Source organism: Bos grunniens, chromosome 17, assembly GCF_055505025.1.
Source record: "Bos grunniens cultivar Pamir isolate PY7600 chromosome 17, Bosgru_T2T1.0, whole genome shotgun sequence".
In the NCBI taxonomy this organism is placed as follows: Eukaryota; Metazoa; Chordata; class Mammalia; order Artiodactyla; family Bovidae; genus Bos; species Bos grunniens.
In genome coordinates this window covers 35,801,166-35,824,458 of record NC_141181.1, presented here as the reverse complement: position 1 = coordinate 35,824,458, position 23,293 = coordinate 35,801,166, and the positions used below count along the sequence as shown (strand labels likewise).

Sequence of the window (23,293 nt, the reverse complement as noted above, 5' to 3'; positions counted from 1 at the left end):
GTAATTGGACAAATGTTGGTAAAACTGTGATACTGCAGCTTTCTGTCTTGACAATTCTTAAAGTGATGGGTGGTCCAAGTGATTTTGCATGAAGACTGTGGATCCTTTTGGCAGGGAGATCACTTCCCGTTTTATATGGAGATCTGAATGCCAGCCTATATCCCTCATGGAGTACCCGCTAGGAGTCACTAGGTGCTCTTTTCATCAACCCAGTAGTGTGCTGGCGATACATATGTAAAATGGAAAAATAAGTTTGAGATAGGTTCAGACGTTATTTTATAATATGTAAACCATTATATAATATATGAATATTTGGTTTAGATTGTAGGCCTTCTCAAAGTGTTTTCTCCCTTTTAAAATTTTTACTTTTTTTAGTCTCAAAAGATAAGAAAGAGAAAGCTCATGTTGTAAAAATTAGCCTCCTAATTTTGCTACTAGTTCATAGATTTTTTTCAAAGTATTGTAAAATGTAGCATTTCACCTCAGTTTTATTTAAATATAATTGACATATAACACTGTATTACTTCAAGGTGTACCACATAATGATTTGATATATGATCAAAATGATTACCACAATAAGTTTAGATAACATCCATCATCTCGAATAATTACACATTGTTCTCATGATATGAACGATTAAAACATATTTTCTTAGCAGCTTTCAATATGCACTATACTATTGTTTACAGTCACCATGCTGTTTTTAAATTCCCAGAACTTATTTATCTTATAACTGAAAGTCTGTATCCTTTGACCCTCTTCAGTCATTTCCACTACCCCATGCCCTTGCCTTCTCCCTGGATGAGGGTATGGCAGCCTACTCCAGTTTTCTTGCCTGGAGAATCCCCTTGGACAGAGGAGCCTGGCGGGCGCAGTCCATGGGGTCGCAAGAGCTGGAACAACTGAGTGACTAAGCACAGCACGGCATGCCTTTGACTACCACCAATGTTTTCAATACATTAACATTTCTTACTTACTTTCTAAACCACAGGAAAAAAAGCTTACTGAAAAATGAAAACATTAAAGTTGCTCTAGCAATTTTGCCCTAGGTTTTCATATACTTTTAATAATAAACCTTTTGTTACTGAACTCATTTTTTTAAAATAAATTTTTAATTTGCCTCTAAATTATAGTGTTTTCAACAATGCAGACATATGAAATGTTGTAATCCTCTTGTAGACAGTATCTTGCAATGTTGTCTCATCCAGTTTTTAAACTTGTTTTGTGACCTGTGAAGATAGGATTGTGATGAGTAAACAGAAAAACATTTTGAGAAGGTTATAAGCTAACTGTATGGAATTTCAACTAGAAAGTTGTCCTCACATATCTTTCTATTTTAAAATCTGTTTTTCTGACTCTCCATGAAAGTCATGTATGCTCTTTGGTCATAAAGGATTATTAACTGTGTAGCTTTCTTTGTCTAACTTTTCTTCTCCTTTTCCTGATTTATCACAAGGTAATTTTGTTATAGATGGGTTGGGTTAGTCATGTTAATACTGTACTCTCAGAGGGATAATTTTCTGTTTCTTAGATCATAAAAAGAAGAACTTGCATTCCTTTTTGCTGATTCTCAGTCCATATACATATATACATACATACACGCACATATACACATACACATACATACACATACTCAGTTACACACACATAAATATGTTTGCATGTCTGGTCACAATTTGACGTGTATTATATTTTATCCTGATCATCTGATAGCAGGAGATCTGCTTAGTGTCCAGATTCTATCTAGAATGAATTTAAACTAGGAAGATTGTTTCTTCATGGAATAATGGGAATACACAGCTGATAGAGGTTAAGAAGGATTACTAAAGCTTAATATATAAATACTTTATAATTAAGTGGTAGTTTTGGGTACAAGTCTAGATGAATTTGTCTAATATTGATGACTGATATTTCCTGATTGTTGAGAATAAATATCTTTGGTTAGATTTAAGACTAATTATGTCCCTCTTATTTTGAGCCAGAGTTTAGTAATTGAACTTGGATCTCTATTCATACTTAGATTGGTGAATCAGGACTTTAAAAATATGATACATTGTCTTAAATTTTATGTAGAAATGTGGACATCTTTGTTATTACTGTTTGTTATAGTTTTACATTCCTCTCTTTGAAGAAAGCAGAATATGATTTAGTAAACTTTCACATTTATTAAATTCACCTTTCTTCCCCTTACATAGGTTAAATTCTAAATTTAACTTTTGAACTCTTTCAGGCCTTTTAGATGCTATTCTGGAAAAATTTTAGTAATGGATCAAAGAAAGAATGAGAGTATTGTTCCTAGTATCACTCAACTAGAAGATTTTCTTACAGAACACAATTCCAACGTTGTTTGGCTCCTTGTTGGTAAGTAGAATATATTTTCTTGTACTTTATTTTGTGTATGAATTAACAGCTGCCAGATTTTAAGCTGTAGTTCACTGAGGTTAGAGTGCTTACAATACCATTTGTTTGTGTTTTTGGAGACAAGTATTTTAATCTGTGTTTCTATGAATATTTGCTCTGGAAACTGCTCTTGAGGGCTGTTTTCCTTAGGCTGCTTCCTTGTCTGTGTTAGGGGAAGTGGGATGATAAGAGACCTAGCTTTTCTTTGCTGTTTCAGATCAGCTCTTCCATTTCCCATCCGAACATACACGCAAACACTTTTGTTTTATTATAAAGTGATAAATCCTCATGGTAAATGTTTTTGCCTAATTAAATGTTATCTCTTTCCTCATTCCTTATGTACCTGACAGTGGAATTTTCCAGTAATGATTTTTTTGTCTTATATTCCAGAACTTTTCTAGGTATACACAAATAATACAAAGCAGTATATAATTAAATTGCAGAGAGAGGGAAGACGTATGAGTGAGTGAATGAATATGAACAGATAAGGAGAAATACATCAAGTACTGAGAAAGGGAGCAATTACTGTAGGTTGTTACTGTCTAGGATGTTTCATGGAAGAACGCTATTTGATTTGAATTTTAGCATAGGAATTAGAAAAGTGCAGAGAGGAAAATAGAAAGGGTAAGATGGAGTGAGAGAGGAAAGGGAGGTGATGGAAATATTTATTAAACATCTGTGTACCATGTGCCACAAGCATTTTGCGTGTGTTATCTCAGTAATGTTCACAGCAGACTTATGAAGGTAGCTGATATTTTCCTATTAACCTATTGGGGAATTGAGACCCATAAAAATTAAATAACTTGCACAGGTTACACAGTTGTTCTTTTTCTTGAGTGTAGGCTTGTGCTTCTTTCATGATGCTGTGTGATAGGGTTACAGTAGAGGAGAACTGTATATAAAGGGAATTATAATAATTTATGGTTTGTAGGTAGGATTGGCTTACCATTTAAACTTTGTTTTTTCTCCCCTAATTGATGAACATGAACTATTCTAAATTATCATAATGAAAACTTAAAAGTAAAATGAAGTACAAAATAATACTATGAAATATAATTTCATAAAAACAGCATTGAAAATTATCTTTTAGTTTAATTAAAGGCAGACATCTTTCTTATATCCTGTGTGCCCCCTTTCCTATCATTTAGAATTTCTGTTTTTTTTTTTATGCATGGTATACAGCTCCTTTCTTTCAGGTGAAAATAATAACAACAACCAGGAAAACAATGAGGGGTTGTTTGATCTCTCTATTTTACTAATGGTCTTACAATATGGAAGGGCATGGAGTGGGGAGGGACATGATACACTGAAAGGGCCACAGCTCCCAGGGGGTCTACTTTCTGAGATGAGAGCGTGCTTTCTCAGCAAATACCTTTGCCTTTCTGAAGAGCCCATAGCAACTTGCTGTTCACACAGTGATTCACGGTAAAAATTAATACAGGATGACTTTAAGTTTAAAATAATATTGTATCATCAAAATAATTGTTCAAAAGAATTGTTCTAGAAATAATTTTTATGGACAAATCATAGCACTTGATATCTCAAAGCTATTAACATCAGTCTAAGCTACCATAAGTAATTAATGATGTATTTTGACTCTCAGTGACTGCTTTGTTTTAGGTATGTTAACATAATTTTTTAAAAGTACAAACTTAATACAGTGTTGCTAAAAGGTTACATATATTAAATTGCTTTATATTACTTTGTCTTAATCTAGAAAATAGTTATACTTTTCAAATGCATAAGTAAAAGAAAATTTATCAAAAAATACGTTCTTGTATTTTGTCATTTATGTATTAAGGAGTTAGGTGTTTTGGGAGGAATATTACAGATTTTATTAGTGACTATAAACTTTTCATGAAAAATGGTCAAATATAGAATAACATGTATTGAAGCGTATTTAATGGTGTTCTTTAAAAGTAAGTTACTGTGTTACCAATTGCAACATAATAATATTAATATTTTGTGGCCTATTCAATATAGATATGCCTTTCAGTTCAGTCGCTCAGTTGTGTCTGACTCTTTGCGACCCCATGAATCGCAGCACGCCAGGCCTCCCTGTCCATCACCAACTCCCGGAGTTCACTGAGACTCAACGTCCATTGAGTCAGTGATGCCATCCAGCCATCTCATCCTCTGTTGTCCCCTTCTCCTCCCGCCCCCAATCCCTCCCAGCATCAGAGTCTTTTCCAGTGAGTCGACTCTTCGCAGGAGGTAGCCAAAGTACTGGAGTTTCAGCTTCAGAATCATTCCCTCCAAAGAAATCCCAGGGCTGATCTCCTTCAGAATGGACTGGTTGGATCTCCTTGCAGTCCAAGGGACTCTCAAGAGTCTTCTCCAACACCACAGTTCAAAAGCATCAATTCTTTGGCGCTCAGCCTTTTTCACAGTCCAACTTTCACATACATACATAGCCTTGACTAGACGAACCTTTGTTGGCAAAGTAATGTCTCTGCTTTTGAGTATGCTATCTAGGTTGGTCATAACTTTCCTTCCAAGGAGTAAGCGTCTTTTAATTTCATGGCTGCAGTCACCATCTGCAGTGATTTTGGGGCCCAAAAAAATAAAGTCTGACACTGTTTCCACTGTTTCCCCATCTATTTCCCATGAAGTGATGGGACCAGATGCCATAATATGCCTTTAAGTAGGTTAAATTTCTCACTTCTTTCCAACAGTATTTTAAAAGCAGAGACTGTTGATTTGTTTTTAAAGTGACTTTTCTCTGATGTAAAAAAATCATCAGTTTTCGTAAAAAAATCATCAGTGTTCTTGGTAAGTGACTGTAGCCTTTAGGAAATAGCTTAAGAATGAACTCTGAGTCTAATAAAGGTAGATTTTTTTTTTTCCAGAATATTCAGAAATATGGGCTTTCTTTTCCCAGAACACTTTGTGTGTGTTTAATAAATAAAACTGTACAAAGTAGTGTAAAATGAAACAGAAAAAAAGGAAAGTAGTTTTACTTGAAACATTGTTTTACTTGATCTGATTGAAATCTCAATTTTTCTGGTGAATGACTAAAGAGAATGAATTTGAAAGGTGGGTAAAGTAGAATCAACCTCTGGTTTTAAAACTTCAAGTATTAAATTGTAAGAGGACATGTTACCGTTTGGAAGAAAATCTTCTCGTTTCTGAACATGATAAATGATCTTTTACTAACAAATTTTTATTAAAATGTTAAGGTGATCAAAAGGAAATGTATAGTGAGATCCTTTTTTTGCATTCTTTTCTTCCAACAGCTACTATTTTGTCTTGTGGATGGATTATTTATCTCACGTATTATAATTCTCGGAATGTTGGCCTTATTTTAACACTGGTTCTTAACAGATTATACAAGCATGGCTATATTCATATTGGTAAGTCTGAGTAATTTTTTTTTCTTCTGTGTAATCTGGAAATTGTAAGTTTATTTTGTAAACACGCAGTGGCTTTAGAAATTTACATTTGTTTCATGAAAGTTAAACTAATCTACCTGAAATTTCTCTAATATAGTACCCCGACTAGAGTTGAACTACCATTTGGTTATGTCCTTTACCTCGTTCTTATTTCCCAAAGGGTTTCTGTAGTAGCCTTTTGACTTTTTTGGATTACAAGAGATCCTCATTAAAATAATTTGAATTATCTGGACACATATAAAAAATGGAACTGGATATTTCTCAACATTTTACCATCCAAAGAAAATTTCTAATGCTTGATGAAGTTCTGCTTTTTTAAAAAAAACTGATACCTAAAAAATCTATAACTAAGTGGAATCATCTTGTGTACTTCATTTTGTAGCTTTTGTTATTAATTTAACCTACTTATAAATGGGAAGTTTGCAAGTAGATAGGAGGGTATATTAGGAAGTCATATTCTTTGGAAAAACCCTGAACCACTGGGAAAAAGAGGTAAGGGATCACCTAATAGAATATTTCTGCTCTTCCTTAGAGTACCTCTTACTGGTCATAAATAAAAGTTCTCTCAAACATAAGTAGTCTTTCATTAATTTGAGGCAATGACTGGTTCCTGGAGTCACCGAAATTAATGGAGAAAAATGGTGAACTGCTTTGGGTTCATTTAATGACTGTGCCTAATCAAGAGAATTATTCATAGAAGTAGCTGTTAAACTAACGTCCTCATATAATTATTTAGTAACTCAGTTCATAGTAATGATATCTATGGCACTTTTTCTTACATTTGAGGGGAAAGTGACAAGATTAATAAGGCTGTAAGGATATCAGGAAAGAAGTAGGGAAAGAACATTTAATTATTGAATAAATTGAATGTGAAGATTATTTAAAGCTTTTAGGGCTCTACTGTTTTTCAAAACAATTACATTAATTGCTGTTGGGTTTTTTTTTTTTCCTACAACAGGTTCATTTTCTTTCTCTGTTCTTTCTGGAAAAGTCATGGTTCGTGAAATCTATTATATTACAGAAGACATGTCTATTAGGTAAAAATAAATGTCCATCTTAAATCTGAAATATTATAAACTTTTTTAATTATAATACTGAATTGAATATGGCTTGCTTTTTCATAGGAACAATGTTGGATTTTCAAATAAAACCATAAATCAGCAATCATTTTTTTCAGTGATTCATACCTGGTGAATTGATTTTTTTTTTTTAATGTTTCTATCCATGGATTAATTTAGCTAAGGTTTACACTGGCCAAAAAAATCATATTTGAATAGCAGCTTATAGAAATGGACAATCTCATATCATCCCTAGTTTTAAAAATTGAGCATTAGATTACTTGAGCATTTTTGTTGTAGAATTCATTGTGGTCGTTTGTTATATAAGCAAGGATCAGGGGTGTTGATATCTCTTATCCATTATCCCTTTTTTATATATAGTGAAATTTTAGAATAATTTAACCTTAATAGCATTTCTAGTTTTACCTTATGAAATAGATGAAAATTGAATATAATGAAAAATGATAGTTCATATATTTGATATAGTCTGTATTCTGTAAGCCTTGAAAGAAAAGCTTACTCTATTCATGTGATTTTCTTAAAATTTGTTACTTGGATAAAACTTGGAGACACTAAATTAGTTGAGAAGTACTAGAGTTTAGCAGCACTCATACCTCACTTATAATAGTAGAGGTAACTTCTTTGTGAGTCTAAAACTATTTCCAAGTTAAAAGTAAAAGTTAGGCTATAATTCTACCCTTTGGGGAGATGCAGTGATATGTCATTATAGAAATGAAAGAAAATCTTTACAAGTTTTCCCTTTGTGTGCTAATATCTTCCTTTCAAGATTTGACTTTTAGTTTATATAATTTTCATTTATATCACTTGAAAAAGAAAAAGTTTTTTCTGTTAACACTTTATTTTCCTACTAAATGTTATTTGGTATTACAGTTTACCTAAACAGAAGAATCTAAGAGCTTTTACAGATCTTTTCCTTTCTTAATTGGAAGAGTATGAAACGTCTAAGTGTGCTAGTGTCCAGTTTTCTGTATTTCCCTATTATCAGTTTCCTGCTTTTTTATGATAACTAAGAAATGAGTTAAATAAATTGTTGTTTAAGCTTTCAATTTTGTAATTTATCTTGCTTAGAATTCAAGATGGATTTATAATTTTTCGGTGGTGGAAAATGTATAATCCAAAGCAGAAGCAACATGGTAAGCAACGTGGTTTCATTTTTTCATGTATTTGAAATCTTCAGTAATATAATCAGAATTTTCATTTGTAGATGTTGAAATGTTTCACATTTTGTAATAGATAAAAATATTTTTAAAACCTTTGGAGTTTACAGAACTGATTTTAACATTCCTTAGCTGAAAATCCTGCAGCAGCTTTCCTCTGCGTGGTTAAATTTAGTTTCCTTAGTCTATTGTTTATTTAGGGTTATTCTCAGTATGACCCTTACCCACATTTCTAGTCTTACCTCCTATTACATCTGTGGACTTAATCCCATACTGTGGTTAAAGTGGCTTTCCTAGCACTCTTTAATCACTCTACTAAGATGCTTATCTTTTTAGCTTCTTTGCTTTATTCATACTTTTACATAACATTGCTACTAATTCGCATTTATCTACTATGGTAAGGATGTGTAGGAAAGAGGAAATGCATACTCTAGACTCTCTTCTGTTTCTGCTTTTTATCATCAGAATTTTATCTCAGTATATTCTGCTCACCTGTTCATTTCACAACTCTAGGTGCTCCTGTCTGTGCCTGTAACTTTTCTTCTCTACATTAACCACACCAGTGGCCTCAAGGAGAGGAAACCTTGTCTTTACTTTCTAGAATAGTAATTCGCAAACATGTTTGATCTCAGGATTTGTTACATTATAAATAATTGAGGATTCCAAAGAGGTTTTATTTATTAAGTTGTATCTGTTTAATATTTGCTGCATTCAAATTAAGCCTGGTCATAATAGAAACATTTTAATCATTAAAAATATTTATAATAAATCCATTACATATGTTAAATAGCACTTTATGAAGAATAATTTTTCCAAAGCAAAAATATAGTGAGAAGACTGACATCGTTTTAAATTTTGCAAATATTTTAAATGTCTCTCCTAATGGAAGGTAATTGAATTCTCACCTCTGCTTTCATATTCATATACTTCTTATAGCCTTTAAAAAACCCCATTGTCCACTCATGAAAATGACTCTTAAAAAGTCAAATATCTTAGTATAATAATATTATCAAAATAATTTTGACTTTGTGTTCCCCAAGAAAGGGTCTCAGGATCCCCCCAGAGGTCCCTGGACCATACTTTTTGATAACTACTTTTAAGGAGAATTTAAGTGCTACCTGGGAGTGTAGGATCAAAAGAGAATGAAACCCCTCCACCTTTTCTTAGGTATGAGGACCTGTGTTTCAGGCTCCCCAGTGAGGTTCTGAAATGGTGGTTGGTTCTGTATAATTTTGGAACTTTCCAACTAAGTGTTGGGTTGTGTGTATGTGAGCTCCCCTAAGAATCTCATCATGATGTATACTGTTTTTTCTATGGGAAAATAGAGTAAAGTTCTGAAAGTTTTAAAACTTAGCAAAAGTTTGAGCTACCCTAAATTATTTTTAGATTTCCCTATTGTTTCACTGTTGTTTAGTCTTTTTTTTTAAACTATCATTGCCTTCCTCCCACATATCTTTCATCCCTCCTATATAAAACATAATGTACTCTACCTTGAAAATGTTGGCATTAATGGGTTAGAATTTGACATCTGCAGAGTTAATGAAACCTGAATTATTAGAAAGAATAATGGGCAAATTTCATTTCTGGAAAAAGTTTTCTAAAAATTAGAGTTGTATATTAGATAGTTTTGAACAGAAGCTCAGTGACTTCTTATGATAAAAGTGTTCTGTGGACCTTTGAAATAGGCTTTTTGCAGTCTCTCATCTGTGATTGAGAATGGCTCTGTGTCATTACCTGTCTTCAGTCTATGATTTTGGAATTTTGGTTGTTAAACCAACCTTTTTACCTCATTTCTTAGTAGTTACTGTAAGCATTCTCACAGGAGAATAAAATGTCCTTTAGGTAATATGTTAGTGCATTGGGAATCTTTTGTTTTTAAGTTTTGACTTTTTATTAATATGAAAGTACTTTCCTACATTGCTTAGGTATTGTGGAGAGAATATTCTTGATTCTTTTTTAAATTTGACTGTAAGTCTTAAAGGTGGTACTTAAAGATATCTTACACTTTAGAGGTGGTTAAAGCTCATTCCTGAGAGCCAGATTCTTTTGAGTTCAGTTCTAGTTTCTAACACATTCACTTAATTTTGGGCATGCCCAGTATTTCTACCCTTGATTTAGTTTGAAAAGTGCATCTAGGTTGTGCCTTAGAGATAGATTTCTTTAGGAGAGTATTTTTCCTCAGCATGTCATGCTTCTGTTAATCTTGCAGTCTGTGTGATAAGGTCTCGCTGTTTTGATTTAATCTTTTTTCTTTTTACATGTTAGTTAACATAAATTTTGAAAGCAAGGTTACAGTGGAGCCAAAACAAAAGTTCTCTTCATTTATATAGCTTGTTTGTGGTAAAACAAACAAACCCACCCTATTTTATATTTGCATTAGAAGTTTTATTCCAGATTTTTTTCCCCCCTTGGTGTTTTAAAATGATAATGTGAACTGATAAAGCTGTAGGGAAATGGTGGTTTGAGGAGGCCCATTTGACCTAATACCACCCCACCCAATGCTCTTGACTCCAGAATTCCAAGGAACACAGAAAACAACCGATTTTTCTCGAAATCCATCATCAATTTGGAAACAGCTAATGTCCTCAAAGCCCCCTCATTTTGTAGATGGAAAAATCATAAGTTCCTCTGATTATAGCTGTTAAAATCAGAACAAAAACCCAGGTCTGCTAACTTCCAGTCTAGTGTCCCTTGTATTTATTAAATAGCCTTGTCAAATGTGGCCCAAGAGGGTTCTTGAAGATTCTTATGTATAAATAAACACTTATCACAGCTTATGGGAGGAATGAAGGTATTTGAAGTATCCAGAGGTAACTGCAGGTTGTAAACTAGGCCTACTGGGATTGCCCACTTCAGAATTTTCATTGATATGGGGGATACCGTCTTAAATTGTTTACAGTCTTTTGTTTTGAAGAAAATAATTACTTCATTTTATCATGAAATGTTAACATCTCCTTAAAGTGGTTTGCTGTTCACCACAATTCTTGAATGAGGGTCAAGAATAACTGACCCAAGTTCTTTAAGAAAGAGGTAACTTTCGATGAAAATCTTTACCTAATTTAACAGATACTTATTTTACATTCACTCTACTGATCATTGTGCTAATCTGGAGGGGGAATAAAAAATAAAGAGTATTATTCAAAATTATTTGAGGGAATAAATGCATACAAACAATTGTAATTAAAGAAAAAAGAGAACAGTGAGTGTGTGTTGAGGAAAAACAGTGAACCATCCTCAGAATTACCAATTTTGATATGGACCACTTGGTGTGGTCCCAGCAAATTCATGGTGTTTAAAGTTCTGTCTATTTGTCAAGGAGGCAGAATGGTAGAGGGCTTCCCAGGTGGTGCTAGTGGTAAAGAACCTGCTTGCCAATGCTGCAGATTTAAGAGACCTGGGTTCGATCTTGGGTTGGGAAAATTCCCTGGAGGAGGAAACAGCAACTCACTCCAGTATTCTTGCCTGGAGAATCCCTTGGACAGAGGAGCCTGGCAGACTACAGTCCACAGGGTCCCAAAGAGTCGGACACAACTGAAGTGACTTAGCACACATGCAGACACGCACAGAATGGAAAAGCTGTTGTGAAAGTTCCATCTCTTAAGTAGCATGCTTGGTGATGACAGTGAATATAGGATTGTGTCAGGTATAGGTGGAGTGGAAGGGAGGGTAGCTCAGATGGAATAACTGGTTTGACCAATGGCATTGAGGTTTGAAAACAGGTGTGTTTAGGAATTCACAACGCCATATGGTGGTAAATACAAGGTAAAGGAATAATAGGGGATAAGATGGAAGCTATGTAATGGAGGTTGTTGAACACTGGCAAGCCACTGCCATGAAAGGTTTTGGGGCAGGGGAGTGACATGAACTTAGCTCACTTCAAAGAATATGGCAAAATGTAATCACTATTTAAGATGCATAAATGCAGTCTAATACAAATTGCTCTAATATTGGTTCTTTCATGACTGGCTCTCCCCTGTCATTTCTTTATGTCTCGGATTCTTTTTGTCACTCTTAATGCTAACATAAATTTCTGTTTCTGCCCTCTCTGTAATTGTCCATAATGTAGAGCAGAAACATTGTCATGATTTTTGGAAATTTTATATTCTTAATACTGAAGAACATTTAGTCTAAATTGTTCTTTCTTGTTTTTTTATGCCAGAAGTTTGCAGTAGAAAAAAGATTTCAAACCTCCATTTTACAGTGATGTTAAAAGTTGGTAGGCTTTACCAGTTATACTTTTATCATTCTAATTATTTGCTCATAGTTTTACCTACATTTGAAAATTTACATGTATGTGCTCATGAAGAGCACAACTTTGATGAATGGCCAAAGAAGTTTCTCTTCCATATGCTTTTAAAATATATTCTCTGTTGTAAAGGATGACATTCTTAACAATGTGCTCATAGTCACATCCTTCAAAGGTAAAGACACAATGCCAAACAGCAGTGCAGGAATAATCAGTTTGGTCTAAGTACATGATTAGTCTGGCATGATTAATGGGCATCATTTAGAATATAGTGTATAGAGGAGTGAATAGGCCAGAAAGTGTTGTACAATATTGTAGAATATGGGTTAAAATAGTAGGCTATATTCAATAATATGACCTTACAGTCTGGTTATTATTTCTTGCTTATTAAGGGCAGATCCACGTGCGCTGATAGTTAATCAAGAGGAAATAGAGATAATTGATGTTTCTTTGTGGCAAATTTAAAAGCCTAACTGGGGCATGTGTCTGAGTAGATATATGGCCACTAGCCATCTAAGGAGACAGGTCCCTTCTGTGAGTAGGGTCAAGATTTTCATTAGGAAGTTTTAGAACTCCTCTATTAGGAGAAAAGAGTGTCCAGTGCAAAACTACTATGCCATAGAGCTTGGTTGAGATAATTTAAGCCAGGAGCAGTTTTAAAGTTGTTACTTGTCCAGTGTAACTCTTTACAAAAGAGAAAAAAAATAATACATCTAATTTGTTTACCATAGAATTTGTTGTAAAATATTTCCTAAGTCATGAACTAGTGATCTGTTATAGATGGGTTGTTGACTAAAGACTATTTAATGAGGATTTCAGTCAAAAGTCTTTATTTTGAGGATACTTAATTTTAAGGGATTCTTTTGGGAAACAAATAGCAGGACCAGTTACCTCTTAATATACAGTGATATATCATAGTATTTAAATTTATACTAGTCTGACTAGCTAGACATGCATCCTTCATATCCAGAGGAATTCTTAGATTATTAAGGAGTGGAAAGGTGATGGTAAAGTATGTCCCTATTATTTTGTTGCTTAGAAGTTTTAGCCTAGTATAATCTAGTACTGTTAAATATGTAGCATCTAAATCTTGTTTGTTAAATACATGAAGGAAATAAAAATCCCTGAACAATTTTTGAAAGGTCGATAGACTTGATTCTGAGTATATTACAAGGCCTTGGTAGCACTTAGATTTTTTACTACAAATAACATGTGTCCCAATTGCATAATTAAATAGTGCCTTTTTCCTGATTTCCCTTTGGAGAATAAGTCTCAATTAGCTATTTGTTCAGGAGACTTACACTGTTCTACAACATTTATTTACTTTTTTCCTTCATAAATTAACTGCTTGTTAAGAGCTTTTTACGTCTATACTTATATCTATTGGGCGATGCTTACTCCTTGAAAGGAAAGCTATGACAAACCTAGACAATGTATTAAAAAGCAGAGACATCACTTTGCCAAGAAAGGTCCATACAGTCAAAGCCATGATTTTTCCAGTAACCATATACAGATGTGAGAGTTGGACCGTAGAGACGTTTCAGTGCCGAAGAATTGATTCTTTCGCACTATGGTACTGGAAAGACTCTTGAGAGTCCCTTGGACAGTAAGGGGATCAAACTGGTCAATCCTAAAGGAAATTAACCCTGAATATTCATCAGACTGATGCTAAAACTGAAGCTCTGATGCGAACAGCCCACTCATTGGAAAAGACCCTGATGCTGGGAAACATTGAGGGCAGGAAGAGAAGGGGGCGACAGAGGATGAGATGGTTAGATAGCATCACTGACTCAATGGACATGAGTTCGAGCAAATTCTGGGAGATAGTGGAGGACAGAGGAGCCTGGTGTGCAACAGTCCTTGGGGTCGTAAGGAGTCAGACACAACTTAGTGACTGAATAACAACACTTTGTTAACAAATGAATTTGGGAAGCTCATTGTATGAATGTTAGATGACAAGAAGTATGAGAAGAAGATTCTGCCTTCAAGTGTAGAACATTATTAATGTAGAGAGATTTAAAAGAGCCAGTTGATTATACCTTTCTTAAATTATGTATTAATTAAAATTTTCTGTTTGACTCCAAGTGTCATCAGAATGAATGAAACCTAAAAACTGCTTTTAAAATTTCCAGGAGAGATAAATGTCAGTGAGAAATCTAGTGTTACCAGAATTTAACAATTAAATACTGCATTTAAGGTATGACTATTGATCAGTTTTTTGTAAAATGCAAAGAAATACCTGGACCCTTTTGACACATTTTTGTTTTCAGGGATTAATAACATTTTTGCTTTTGAAATAGCCATTATATTTATTGATAAAATTAATAAGTAATTTTATTTTGTGTTTAAGAACCAGTATTTGGAGACCTGGATTTTAGTCTTCCTCTGAGTTATATAATCTTGGGCTCTGACTGCTAAGGTTTGTTGTGAGGATTAAATGAAATTCTATGAGTAAAGTGCCTAGAACATAGCAACTGTTCAATAGAGATGAGCTGTTTTTATTATATCACACTATGAAATGAAAGACTATTTAAAAAGAATAAAATTTGTTATAAATCAGTATGATTAGTAAGAATTTAACCTGCTAATGCAAGGAAACTAGTATTTATAGTATAACCATCTTACAGGTAGGTAGAGGTATTCTCATTTTATAGAGAGGATAAGGCAATGAGGCTAAGGGTGGTTAATGTACTGCCTTAGATCATAACATTTGTAAACAGTGTTACAGGAATTCAGTCTTACATCCTTTTTACTGTTTATTTACTGTCTTTTTCTAGTTCCTGGAGAATCAAGTGTTGGTTTTCCCAACTCCCTCCCCCCCTGCCCCGCCAAAGAACCTGTGTATGTGTGTTGCTGAAATTTGGCCTCTGTACACTGGTGCTGGATTAAATCTCGGAGTCAGAGTTTTGGATGAAGTCTAGAGAGAGAATTTCATTGCTTTGCCAGGCTAGAGGGGCTAATGCCCTCAAGACTGTGTGTCCCACCTTGGAGAGAGTTTTATAGTGTTCAAAGGGCAGGGCGTGATCAGCTCACAGACATTCTTCTCATTGGTTGGTGGTGTGGTAATGGGGAGTCAGCGTCATCACCCTTCTGGTTCCAGCTGGTCTGTGGTTTATGTACTAGTGGACAGCATACAATTAACTTCTTCCCCCTTATAGGGATTTCAGTATCTGCAGAAGAGTTCAGAGGACATGGCTCAGAATATTATCTGTAGCCCTTGAGGAAGAACTAAAGGTCCTTGACTTTGTGTAATGGCTAAACTATTATTATTTTGTCTTGCTTGACTCTTTTAATACAGTTACATCTTTTGTTTGAGATTATTATTAATATTTGCACCTACAATTCATGAAATCTTTGTTTTAGCATTGTGTAGTTTTAAAAAACAAACTATTATTTATAAAGTCATAGTTTCTATATGCACAAGTTCAAATACTAGTGTGATATTTTAATGCATTATAACTTGAACATTTTACTATGTATATTTTAGTATATACTTATGGCTATATTGGGGTAAAGTTTTACTCTGTAAATGGCATTGTGCTCTTCTTGGCATAAAATCTTTTTGTTGTTATACAACTGGGATGTAGAAATTCAGATTGTTTTGGAATGCCAAGCTGAAATATTATAGTGATATCAGCTTTTTTTCTTTGTCGATGTTTTATTACTTTAAAAATGTAATTCCCTTTTATCATAGAATTCTATTTTAAAATAAATCATTTGAGTTACTTTAGCTTTGGAAAAGGATTTGACTTAAAACTTTTAACTAAAGTTCTTAAAAAGTTGACTAAAAACTTTTTTTTTTTGTAATTGATATCTTTAGATCCAAAAGCAGAAACTAGATTATACATCACAGTCAATGACTTTGAATTTCATGTCTATAATCGTTCGGATCTTTATGGACATCTTCAAGAATTGTTTGGTTTGGAGCCAACAATAATTCCACCCAAGAAAGAAGATGATAAAACACGAGAAAATGGAAGAACAAGAACCCAGTCCAAAATTGAAAGGTTGATGTCACACTTGAATTTTATTAATCTCCAACATTTAAACATCTGCTTTTATTAGAGTATTATTAACACTGTTCACCTAAACATAGCCTAATCTTTCTTTGTAGATTAACTAAAATTTTTATTCTTATAATTATAAGATTCTTTAAAAATTATATAGAATAATATAGACTAGATTATGTAAAATATATAGAACTATGTAAAAAAGATTAGATCTCAGCTTAAAGCCGTCCAGTCTGCTCTGCTTACCAGTTCTGCTTCTCTCATGTTGATAACTACTGCTATCAATTTGGTTTTTATTCTTTTAAATACACACATATAAGTCTAAACATTTTCATGCAAAGTTAAAAGCACATTGTATTTCCTTCCTGACCACTTGCCCATCCCCCATCTCTTTGAGAGAGAAAAGCTTCATCTAATTTATTTCATCTGATTGATGACTGTCATTTATAACTTTATTGCTACTTCTGTCTTGGGTATTCCTTTGGAAAAGGTATATGGATTCATTACATATTCTAATGTATTATCTATAGATTATAAGATAAAGTCAAGCATATATCTGCTGATACTTTTTAAGTTGACCTGTCTTTATACTTAGAAATGTCTCTTAATAGTAGGCTTCCCTGGTGGCTCAGATGGTAAAGACTCTCCTGCAATGCAGGATCCCTGGGTCAGGAACATCCCCTGGAGAAGGAAATGGCAACCCACTCCAGTAATCTTGCCTGGAGAATTCCATGAACAGAGGAGCCAGGCAGGCTACAGCCCATGGGGTTGCAAAGAGTCATGAATGACTGAGCAGCTATCACTCTCAAGTCTATAAATATATATACATAGTTAGGTGCATATACAATCATACAGTTTCATTTTATTGGTTTCTAGGTTCTGTGTTCTGTTTCATTGAGCTGTTCATTTTCTTTCACACAATACCACAGTGTGTTGATTTCTGTAGCTTTGTGGTTAAGTCTTGAAATCAACTGATGTCATTCCTCCAACGTTGCTTTTCTCCTTCATTATTTTCTTGGCTATTCTTGATCTTTTGCTTCTTCAAATAAACTTTAGAATCCATTTGCCAATATTCACAGAATACCTTGTTGAGATTTTAGTAGGGATTGCATTGAATCTATAAATCAAGTTGGGAAGAATTGACATCTTGGCAGTGTTGTGTCTTCCTATCAATGAACATGGAATGTCTGTCTAATTATTTAGTTTTCTTTGATATCTTTCATCAGAGTTTTATAGTTTTCCTCACATAGATCTTATATAAAAATTGTTAAATATACACCTAAGTATTTAATTTTCTGTGGTGCTTAAGTATAGTAATATGTTTTAAATTTCAAAATCCATTTGCTCATTACTAGTATATAGGAAAGTGATTGATACTTGTATATTACTAATCTTGTATCTTGCAACCTTGCTATAGTTATTTATTAGTTCTAAGAGTATTTTTGGTCACTTCTTTCCAATTTTTCTACATGGATGATTATGTCAGCTGCAAGGAAATACTCTTATTTCGTCTTATTTCTTCCTTCCAAGTCTTTATACCTTTTCTTTCCTTTCCTTTTTTTTTTTTTGGTCTTATTGCAGTAGCTAGAACACTTCTAGTACAAATTTGGAGAAAAGTGATGACAAGGAACATCCTTGCTTTGTACCTAGTCTTTGTGGGAAAACTTGTAGTTTCTCACTATTAAGTATGATGTTAACTGTAGTTTTTATGGTAGATATTCTTTATCAAGTTGAGGAAGTCCCCCTCTATTCATAGTTTACCACGAGGTTTTAATCATGAGTAAGTATTGGATTTTGTCAAATTTTTTTGTGTCTCTTGGTATAATCCTTTGATTTTTCGCTTTTAAGCTGTTGATTTTTGAATGTTGAAGCAGCCTTGTACACAAAATAGTTTTTTTTTTTTTTAGATTAATTTATGTATGGCTGTGTTGGGTCTTCATTGCTGCGTGCGAGCTTTTTCTAGTTGCAGTGCCTGGTCTTCTCATTTCAGTGGCTTCTCCTGTTGCAGAGCATAGGTTCCACAGCATGCAGACGTCAGTATTTGTGGTGCATGGGCTCTAGAGCTTGGGCTCAGTAGTTGTGGTGCACAGGTTTAGTTGGTCTGAGGCATATGAGATCATCCTGGGTGAGGGCTCGAACCAGTATCCTCTACATTGCAAGGCGAGACCCTTAACCACTGGAACACCAGGGAAGTCACCTTTTTTTTTTTTTTAAACTAGATGATGAGGATTTTATTTCTCAGTTAAATATGTAATGCATATTATGTCCCAGGCATTGAGCTTAGGTACTGAAGATAGTGAGAATATGACAACTTCTTGAGGGAATTTACAGCCTACTATGGGAGTTCGAACACTTAATAGACAATTTTAGTGCAAGAAATATAACAGGGACAAAACAGAATTCTCTGGGCACATACAGGAAGATCAGGAGTTTGAAGCCTTAAGGGTAAATGACTTAAGCAGAGAAGGAGATGCAGGGTCATGGAGAAGAAACGTCATATGCAATACACAAGTTGTTACTGAGGCTGGAGTGGATTACTTGAGGTGAGGATAAATTAAACTAAAATGGTTAGCAGAATTCACTGTTAGAAATGATGTTCAGTTCAGTTGCTCAGTCGTGTCCGACTCTTTGTGACCCCATGAAATGCAGCACGCCAGGCCTCCTGTCCATCACCAACTCCCGGAGTTCACTCAGGCTCACGTCCATCCAGTCAGTGATGCCATCCAACCATCTCATCCTCTGTCGTCCCCTTTTCCTCCTGCCCCCAATCCCTCCAGGCATCAGAGTCTTTTCCAATGAGTCAACTCTTTGCAAGGTGGCCAAAGTACTGGATCAGCTTTAGCATCATTCCTTCCAAAGAAATCCCAGGGCTGATCTCCTTCAGAATGGACTGGTTGGATCTCCTTGCAGTCCAAGGGACTCGCAAGAGTCTTCTCCAACACCACAGTTCAAAAGCATCAATTCAAAATGTTAAAAATGACCTGGCCTTACCTGAGGTCAGCAGTGCTGTGTTATGATTGGAGGGAAATAAGACTGGAGGCAGGGAGACAAGATAAAAGATGTTGTAACAGTTCAGGGTAGAGATGATCATCAACTGGCTTGTCAAAAAGAGGAAGGGAGAAAAGTGGATGGATTCCAGATACACTTAGGCAAATGGATACTTAAGAGAGTGATGGAGGAAATGTGGAGAATGAATAAGAAGAGTGAGTCAACAATGAATCCAAATTTCTAATTTAAACAGTGGTCATGTTTAGGAGAAGAAGGGACAACAGAGGATGAGATGGATGGCATCACCGACTCAATGGATATGAGTTTGAGCAAACTCTGGCAGATAGTGAAGGACAGGGAAGCCTGACATTCTGCAATCCATGGGCTCACAAACAGCTGGACACGACTGAGCGACTGAAGAACAACATGCTTAGTTGGCTTCCCAGGTGGCATGAGTGGTAAACAATCTGCCTGCAATGCACATTGACCTGGGTTGGATCCCTAGGTCAGGGAAGTTCACCTGGAGGAGAGGGCATGGCAACACACTCCAGTATTCTTGCCTGGAGAGGAGCCTGGACGACTACAGTCCATAGGGTTGCAGAGAGTTGGACATGACTGAAGCGACTTGGCATGCACGAAAGGAACCTTGGAGAAAGAGGTTAGGGGCTGGTTGTGAGGTTAGTTTTGAATTTAGTTTTAAGCACTGAGGGCCACCTTACAAATACAGCTCTAGAAGTGTGATTTAGGAGTTACCGAATTATTGAAGAGACATGCCTCAAGTTTTCATATGAAATCTTTAGTGAATTGCTGAGAATTTTTCATTTCTTGAATTTTGTGTACTTTGTGTATGGACAGTTTCTTTGGAAGGAAAGTTATGACCAACCTAGACAGCATATTCAAAAGCAGAGACATTACTTTGCCAACAAAGGTCCGTCTAGTCAAGGCTATGGTTTTTCCAGTAGTCATGTATAGACGTGAGAGTTGGACTATAAAGAAAGCTGAGCACCGAAGAATTGATGCTTTTGAACTGTGGTGTTGGAGAAGACTCTTGAGAGTCCCTTGGACTGCAAGGAGATCCAACTAGTCCATCCTAAAGGAGATCAGTCCTGAGTGTTCATTGGAGGGACTGATGTTGAAGCTGAAACTCCAATACTTTGGTCACCTGATGCAAAGAGCTGACTCATTTGAAAAGACCCTGGATTCTGGGAAAGATTGAAGGCAGGAGGAGAAGGGGATGACAGAGGATGAGATGGTTGGATGGCATCACTGACTCAGTGGACATGAGTTTGAGTAAACACCAGGAGTTGGTGATGGACAGGGAGGCCTGGCGTGCTGTGGTCCATGGGGTCACAAAGAGTTGGACACGACTGACTGAACTGAACTGAACTGAATTTCCTTTTTTTTTTTTTTTTACTCTTGGTCTATCCTTTTTCATTTTATTAAAAGAAAATTATTTTGTCACCAAGTGGTGGGAGTAGGGAAGGAAAAGGATCAGCTGAACTGTTAGAAGTACTTGAAGCACTTAAAACATCTAAATGACATGTACCTTGATCATTTTTGTTTTAATTATAATTTTTGCTCTTTTGTAAAATGTTACATTTTTGTGTCATGGACATAATGGTAGATATAATGACAGCAAATCAAAATTTAGACTTTTGTCATTGAAGTTTGTCATTCTAAAAATATTCTTTTCTGTTACAACTTCTTATGTAAAAATTGATATGTGGTAAGAGTACATTTTATGAGACATTTTAGGGATATTAGTTTTCCATTAGATAGTCCTTTTGTTACTCAATAGTCTTTAGCTATATTTGTAAAGGTACAGCTAATATTAATGATGTGTATTGTGAGGAAGTCAACAGTATTCTTAGGTACTTATTCTCATTTTCTCATATATGTCAATTTTTGTTTTTTCATTTCAGAGTTAAAGTAAAAACAGAATCTCAAGACCCCACATCTTCATGGAGATCACTTATTCCTGTCATAAAGGTCAATGTTAGCACAGTAAGTAAATTCTGCTATAGTTAATATTTGATGGGTAATAGCTAAGAGTCGGGCATGACTGAGCGACTTCCCTTTCACTTTTCACTTTCATGCATCAGAGAAGGAAATGGCAACCCACTCCAGCGTTCTTGCCTGGAGAATCCCCGGGACGGGGGAGCCTGGTGGGCTGCTGTCTATGGGGTCGCACAGAGTCGGACACGACTGAAGTGACTTAGCAGCAGCAGCAGCAGAACCTTTTAATTTTGTGGATACAGTTTTCACTTAGAAAAAGAAGTAATTAGTTTCTGGGCTACATTTTTTGTTTAGTGAAAGAACTATTTCAGTACCAAGACCATTTTAGCACAAATGTGTACACCTTAAAGGCTGTTTATTTATTCACAGGTGCTTGAATTTCTTTAAACACTGGTCTAAATTGATTGGTGTGCATGTGTGGTCAGTCATGTCTGACTCTTTGCAACCCCATGGAACTATAGCCTGCCAGTCCTCCTCTGTCCATTGGATTTTTCCAGTGTTTCTCCAAAATACTGGAGTGGGTTGCCATTTTCTCCTTCAGGGAATTTTCCCGATCCAGGAGTTGAACCTGCTTCTCCTGCATTGGCAGGTGGATTCTTTAGCACTGGACCATCTGGGAAGCCAAAATGGAGCAACTTAAATAGTATTACTGCTAAAATGGAATCATTAATAGTTGTTTGAAAATGCTTGTTATTAGGTCAGCTAAGGGAAAAAAAATATCCTAGATAGTATGCCATATCTCTTTATCTGTTTTTTTTTTTTTTTTTTAGGGACGTTTGGCCTTTGGAAATCATTACCAACCTCAAACTCTGTGCATCAACTTTGATGATGCTTTCTTAACTTATACTACAAAACCACCTTCCAGTCATCTTGACCAGTTCATGCATATTGTGAAAGGAAAGCTTGAAAATGTTCGAGTCATGCTTGTTCCTAGTCCAAGATATGTTGGTCTTCAAAATGATGAGTAAGAAAGTCATAAAAATAACAGATACTTCTTTATATGTAATGTAGCTATCATTTAGAATCTTTAGTATCCTTTTAATTTCTTTGCTGTAAGTTTGGCAATAATTAAATAAATAATTAAATCAGTTGATAGTATTCCTGCTTTATAAGATAAATGGAGTTTATCCATTGGTCTACCCCTATTTTAAATATTTTTCTATGAACTTATAATTTTTCTATCCTTTTCTGCTTAGAGTATTTGGGAAATTTATTTTGGGCCGTTAAGCCTCGATGTTTGTATGTTAGAAAATACACTTTACAGGTAGGTTTTTACTTTCAGAAGGGATGGATAAATAGCAAATTTAACAAATTCATTATAGTGGGATACCGTTTGAGTTAATGAAAAGTTGAAAACAAAATCAGAATTAATCTCGGAAAACTGATGAAGTTAAGACAGTTTTGGGGCTTGCTTGACATTTAAGTCCCAGTCAGTTTTCCACCTAGCTTTCCAGATTTCCTTTTCTTCAGTGAAGTAGCTGCTTGCATTTAGGGGACATGTTGTAATGATGCACACTAGAGTCGTCTCATTGTGGTGGGATGCTTCCTTTCTAGAGGACTGCAACCCTCAGTTAACAGCAGACACATAAATCCCATCTGACTCCAGTCCATATGCTCATGAGCTATATTAGGGCTCTTGTAATTTTTATTATTCTCAATCTCTGTTGTTTTTTGTGAAGGAATCTCTGTGGTTAAATTTGTATAATGTAAGTACTCATATGATGAGTTTCTGCTGTCTCAATTTTTAGCTTTGTGTGTAGGCAATATAAAGTTTGAGGTTATGAGAAGCATGATTATTCCTTTTTAGTTGCAGCTTTTGAATAGCTTGCGATTAGATTTTCTAGGGCTTGGCTAGAGTGACACAGTCATTTTCTCTGCTTGTGTACCAGGGAGGCTGTGGATCTACCTGGTTTCACTCTTCAGATCACTGAATTTGCTAAGTATCTTGAAATGTATGCTATGCACACTGTTCTATATTTATGGGTACAAGTTGTAATACTGAAAA

The 23,293-nt window shown here is 35.0% G+C and overlaps 1 protein-coding gene across 15 annotated transcripts in view; it reads left to right on the top strand.

Annotated features, from left to right (window-relative positions):
- BLTP1 (bridge-like lipid transfer protein family member 1) overlaps positions 1–23,293 on the top strand; it is a 195,190-nt gene that overhangs the window by 11,258 nt on the left and 160,639 nt on the right. For all 15 annotated transcript variants that reach the window (XM_086346902.1, XM_086346895.1, XM_086346910.1 and 12 more), the window contains exons 3-9: positions 2,231–2,361; positions 5,637–5,753; positions 6,751–6,829; positions 7,940–8,004; positions 16,095–16,281; positions 21,195–21,276; positions 22,059–22,252. In XM_086346902.1, the coding sequence (XP_086203028.1) occupies positions 2,265–2,361; positions 5,637–5,753; positions 6,751–6,829; positions 7,940–8,004; positions 16,095–16,281; positions 21,195–21,276; positions 22,059–22,252 (821 nt within the window). In that variant the 5' untranslated portion in view covers positions 2,231–2,264. The remainder of the gene's footprint in view (positions 1–2,230; positions 2,362–5,636; positions 5,754–6,750; positions 6,830–7,939; positions 8,005–16,094; positions 16,282–21,194; positions 21,277–22,058; positions 22,253–23,293) is intronic.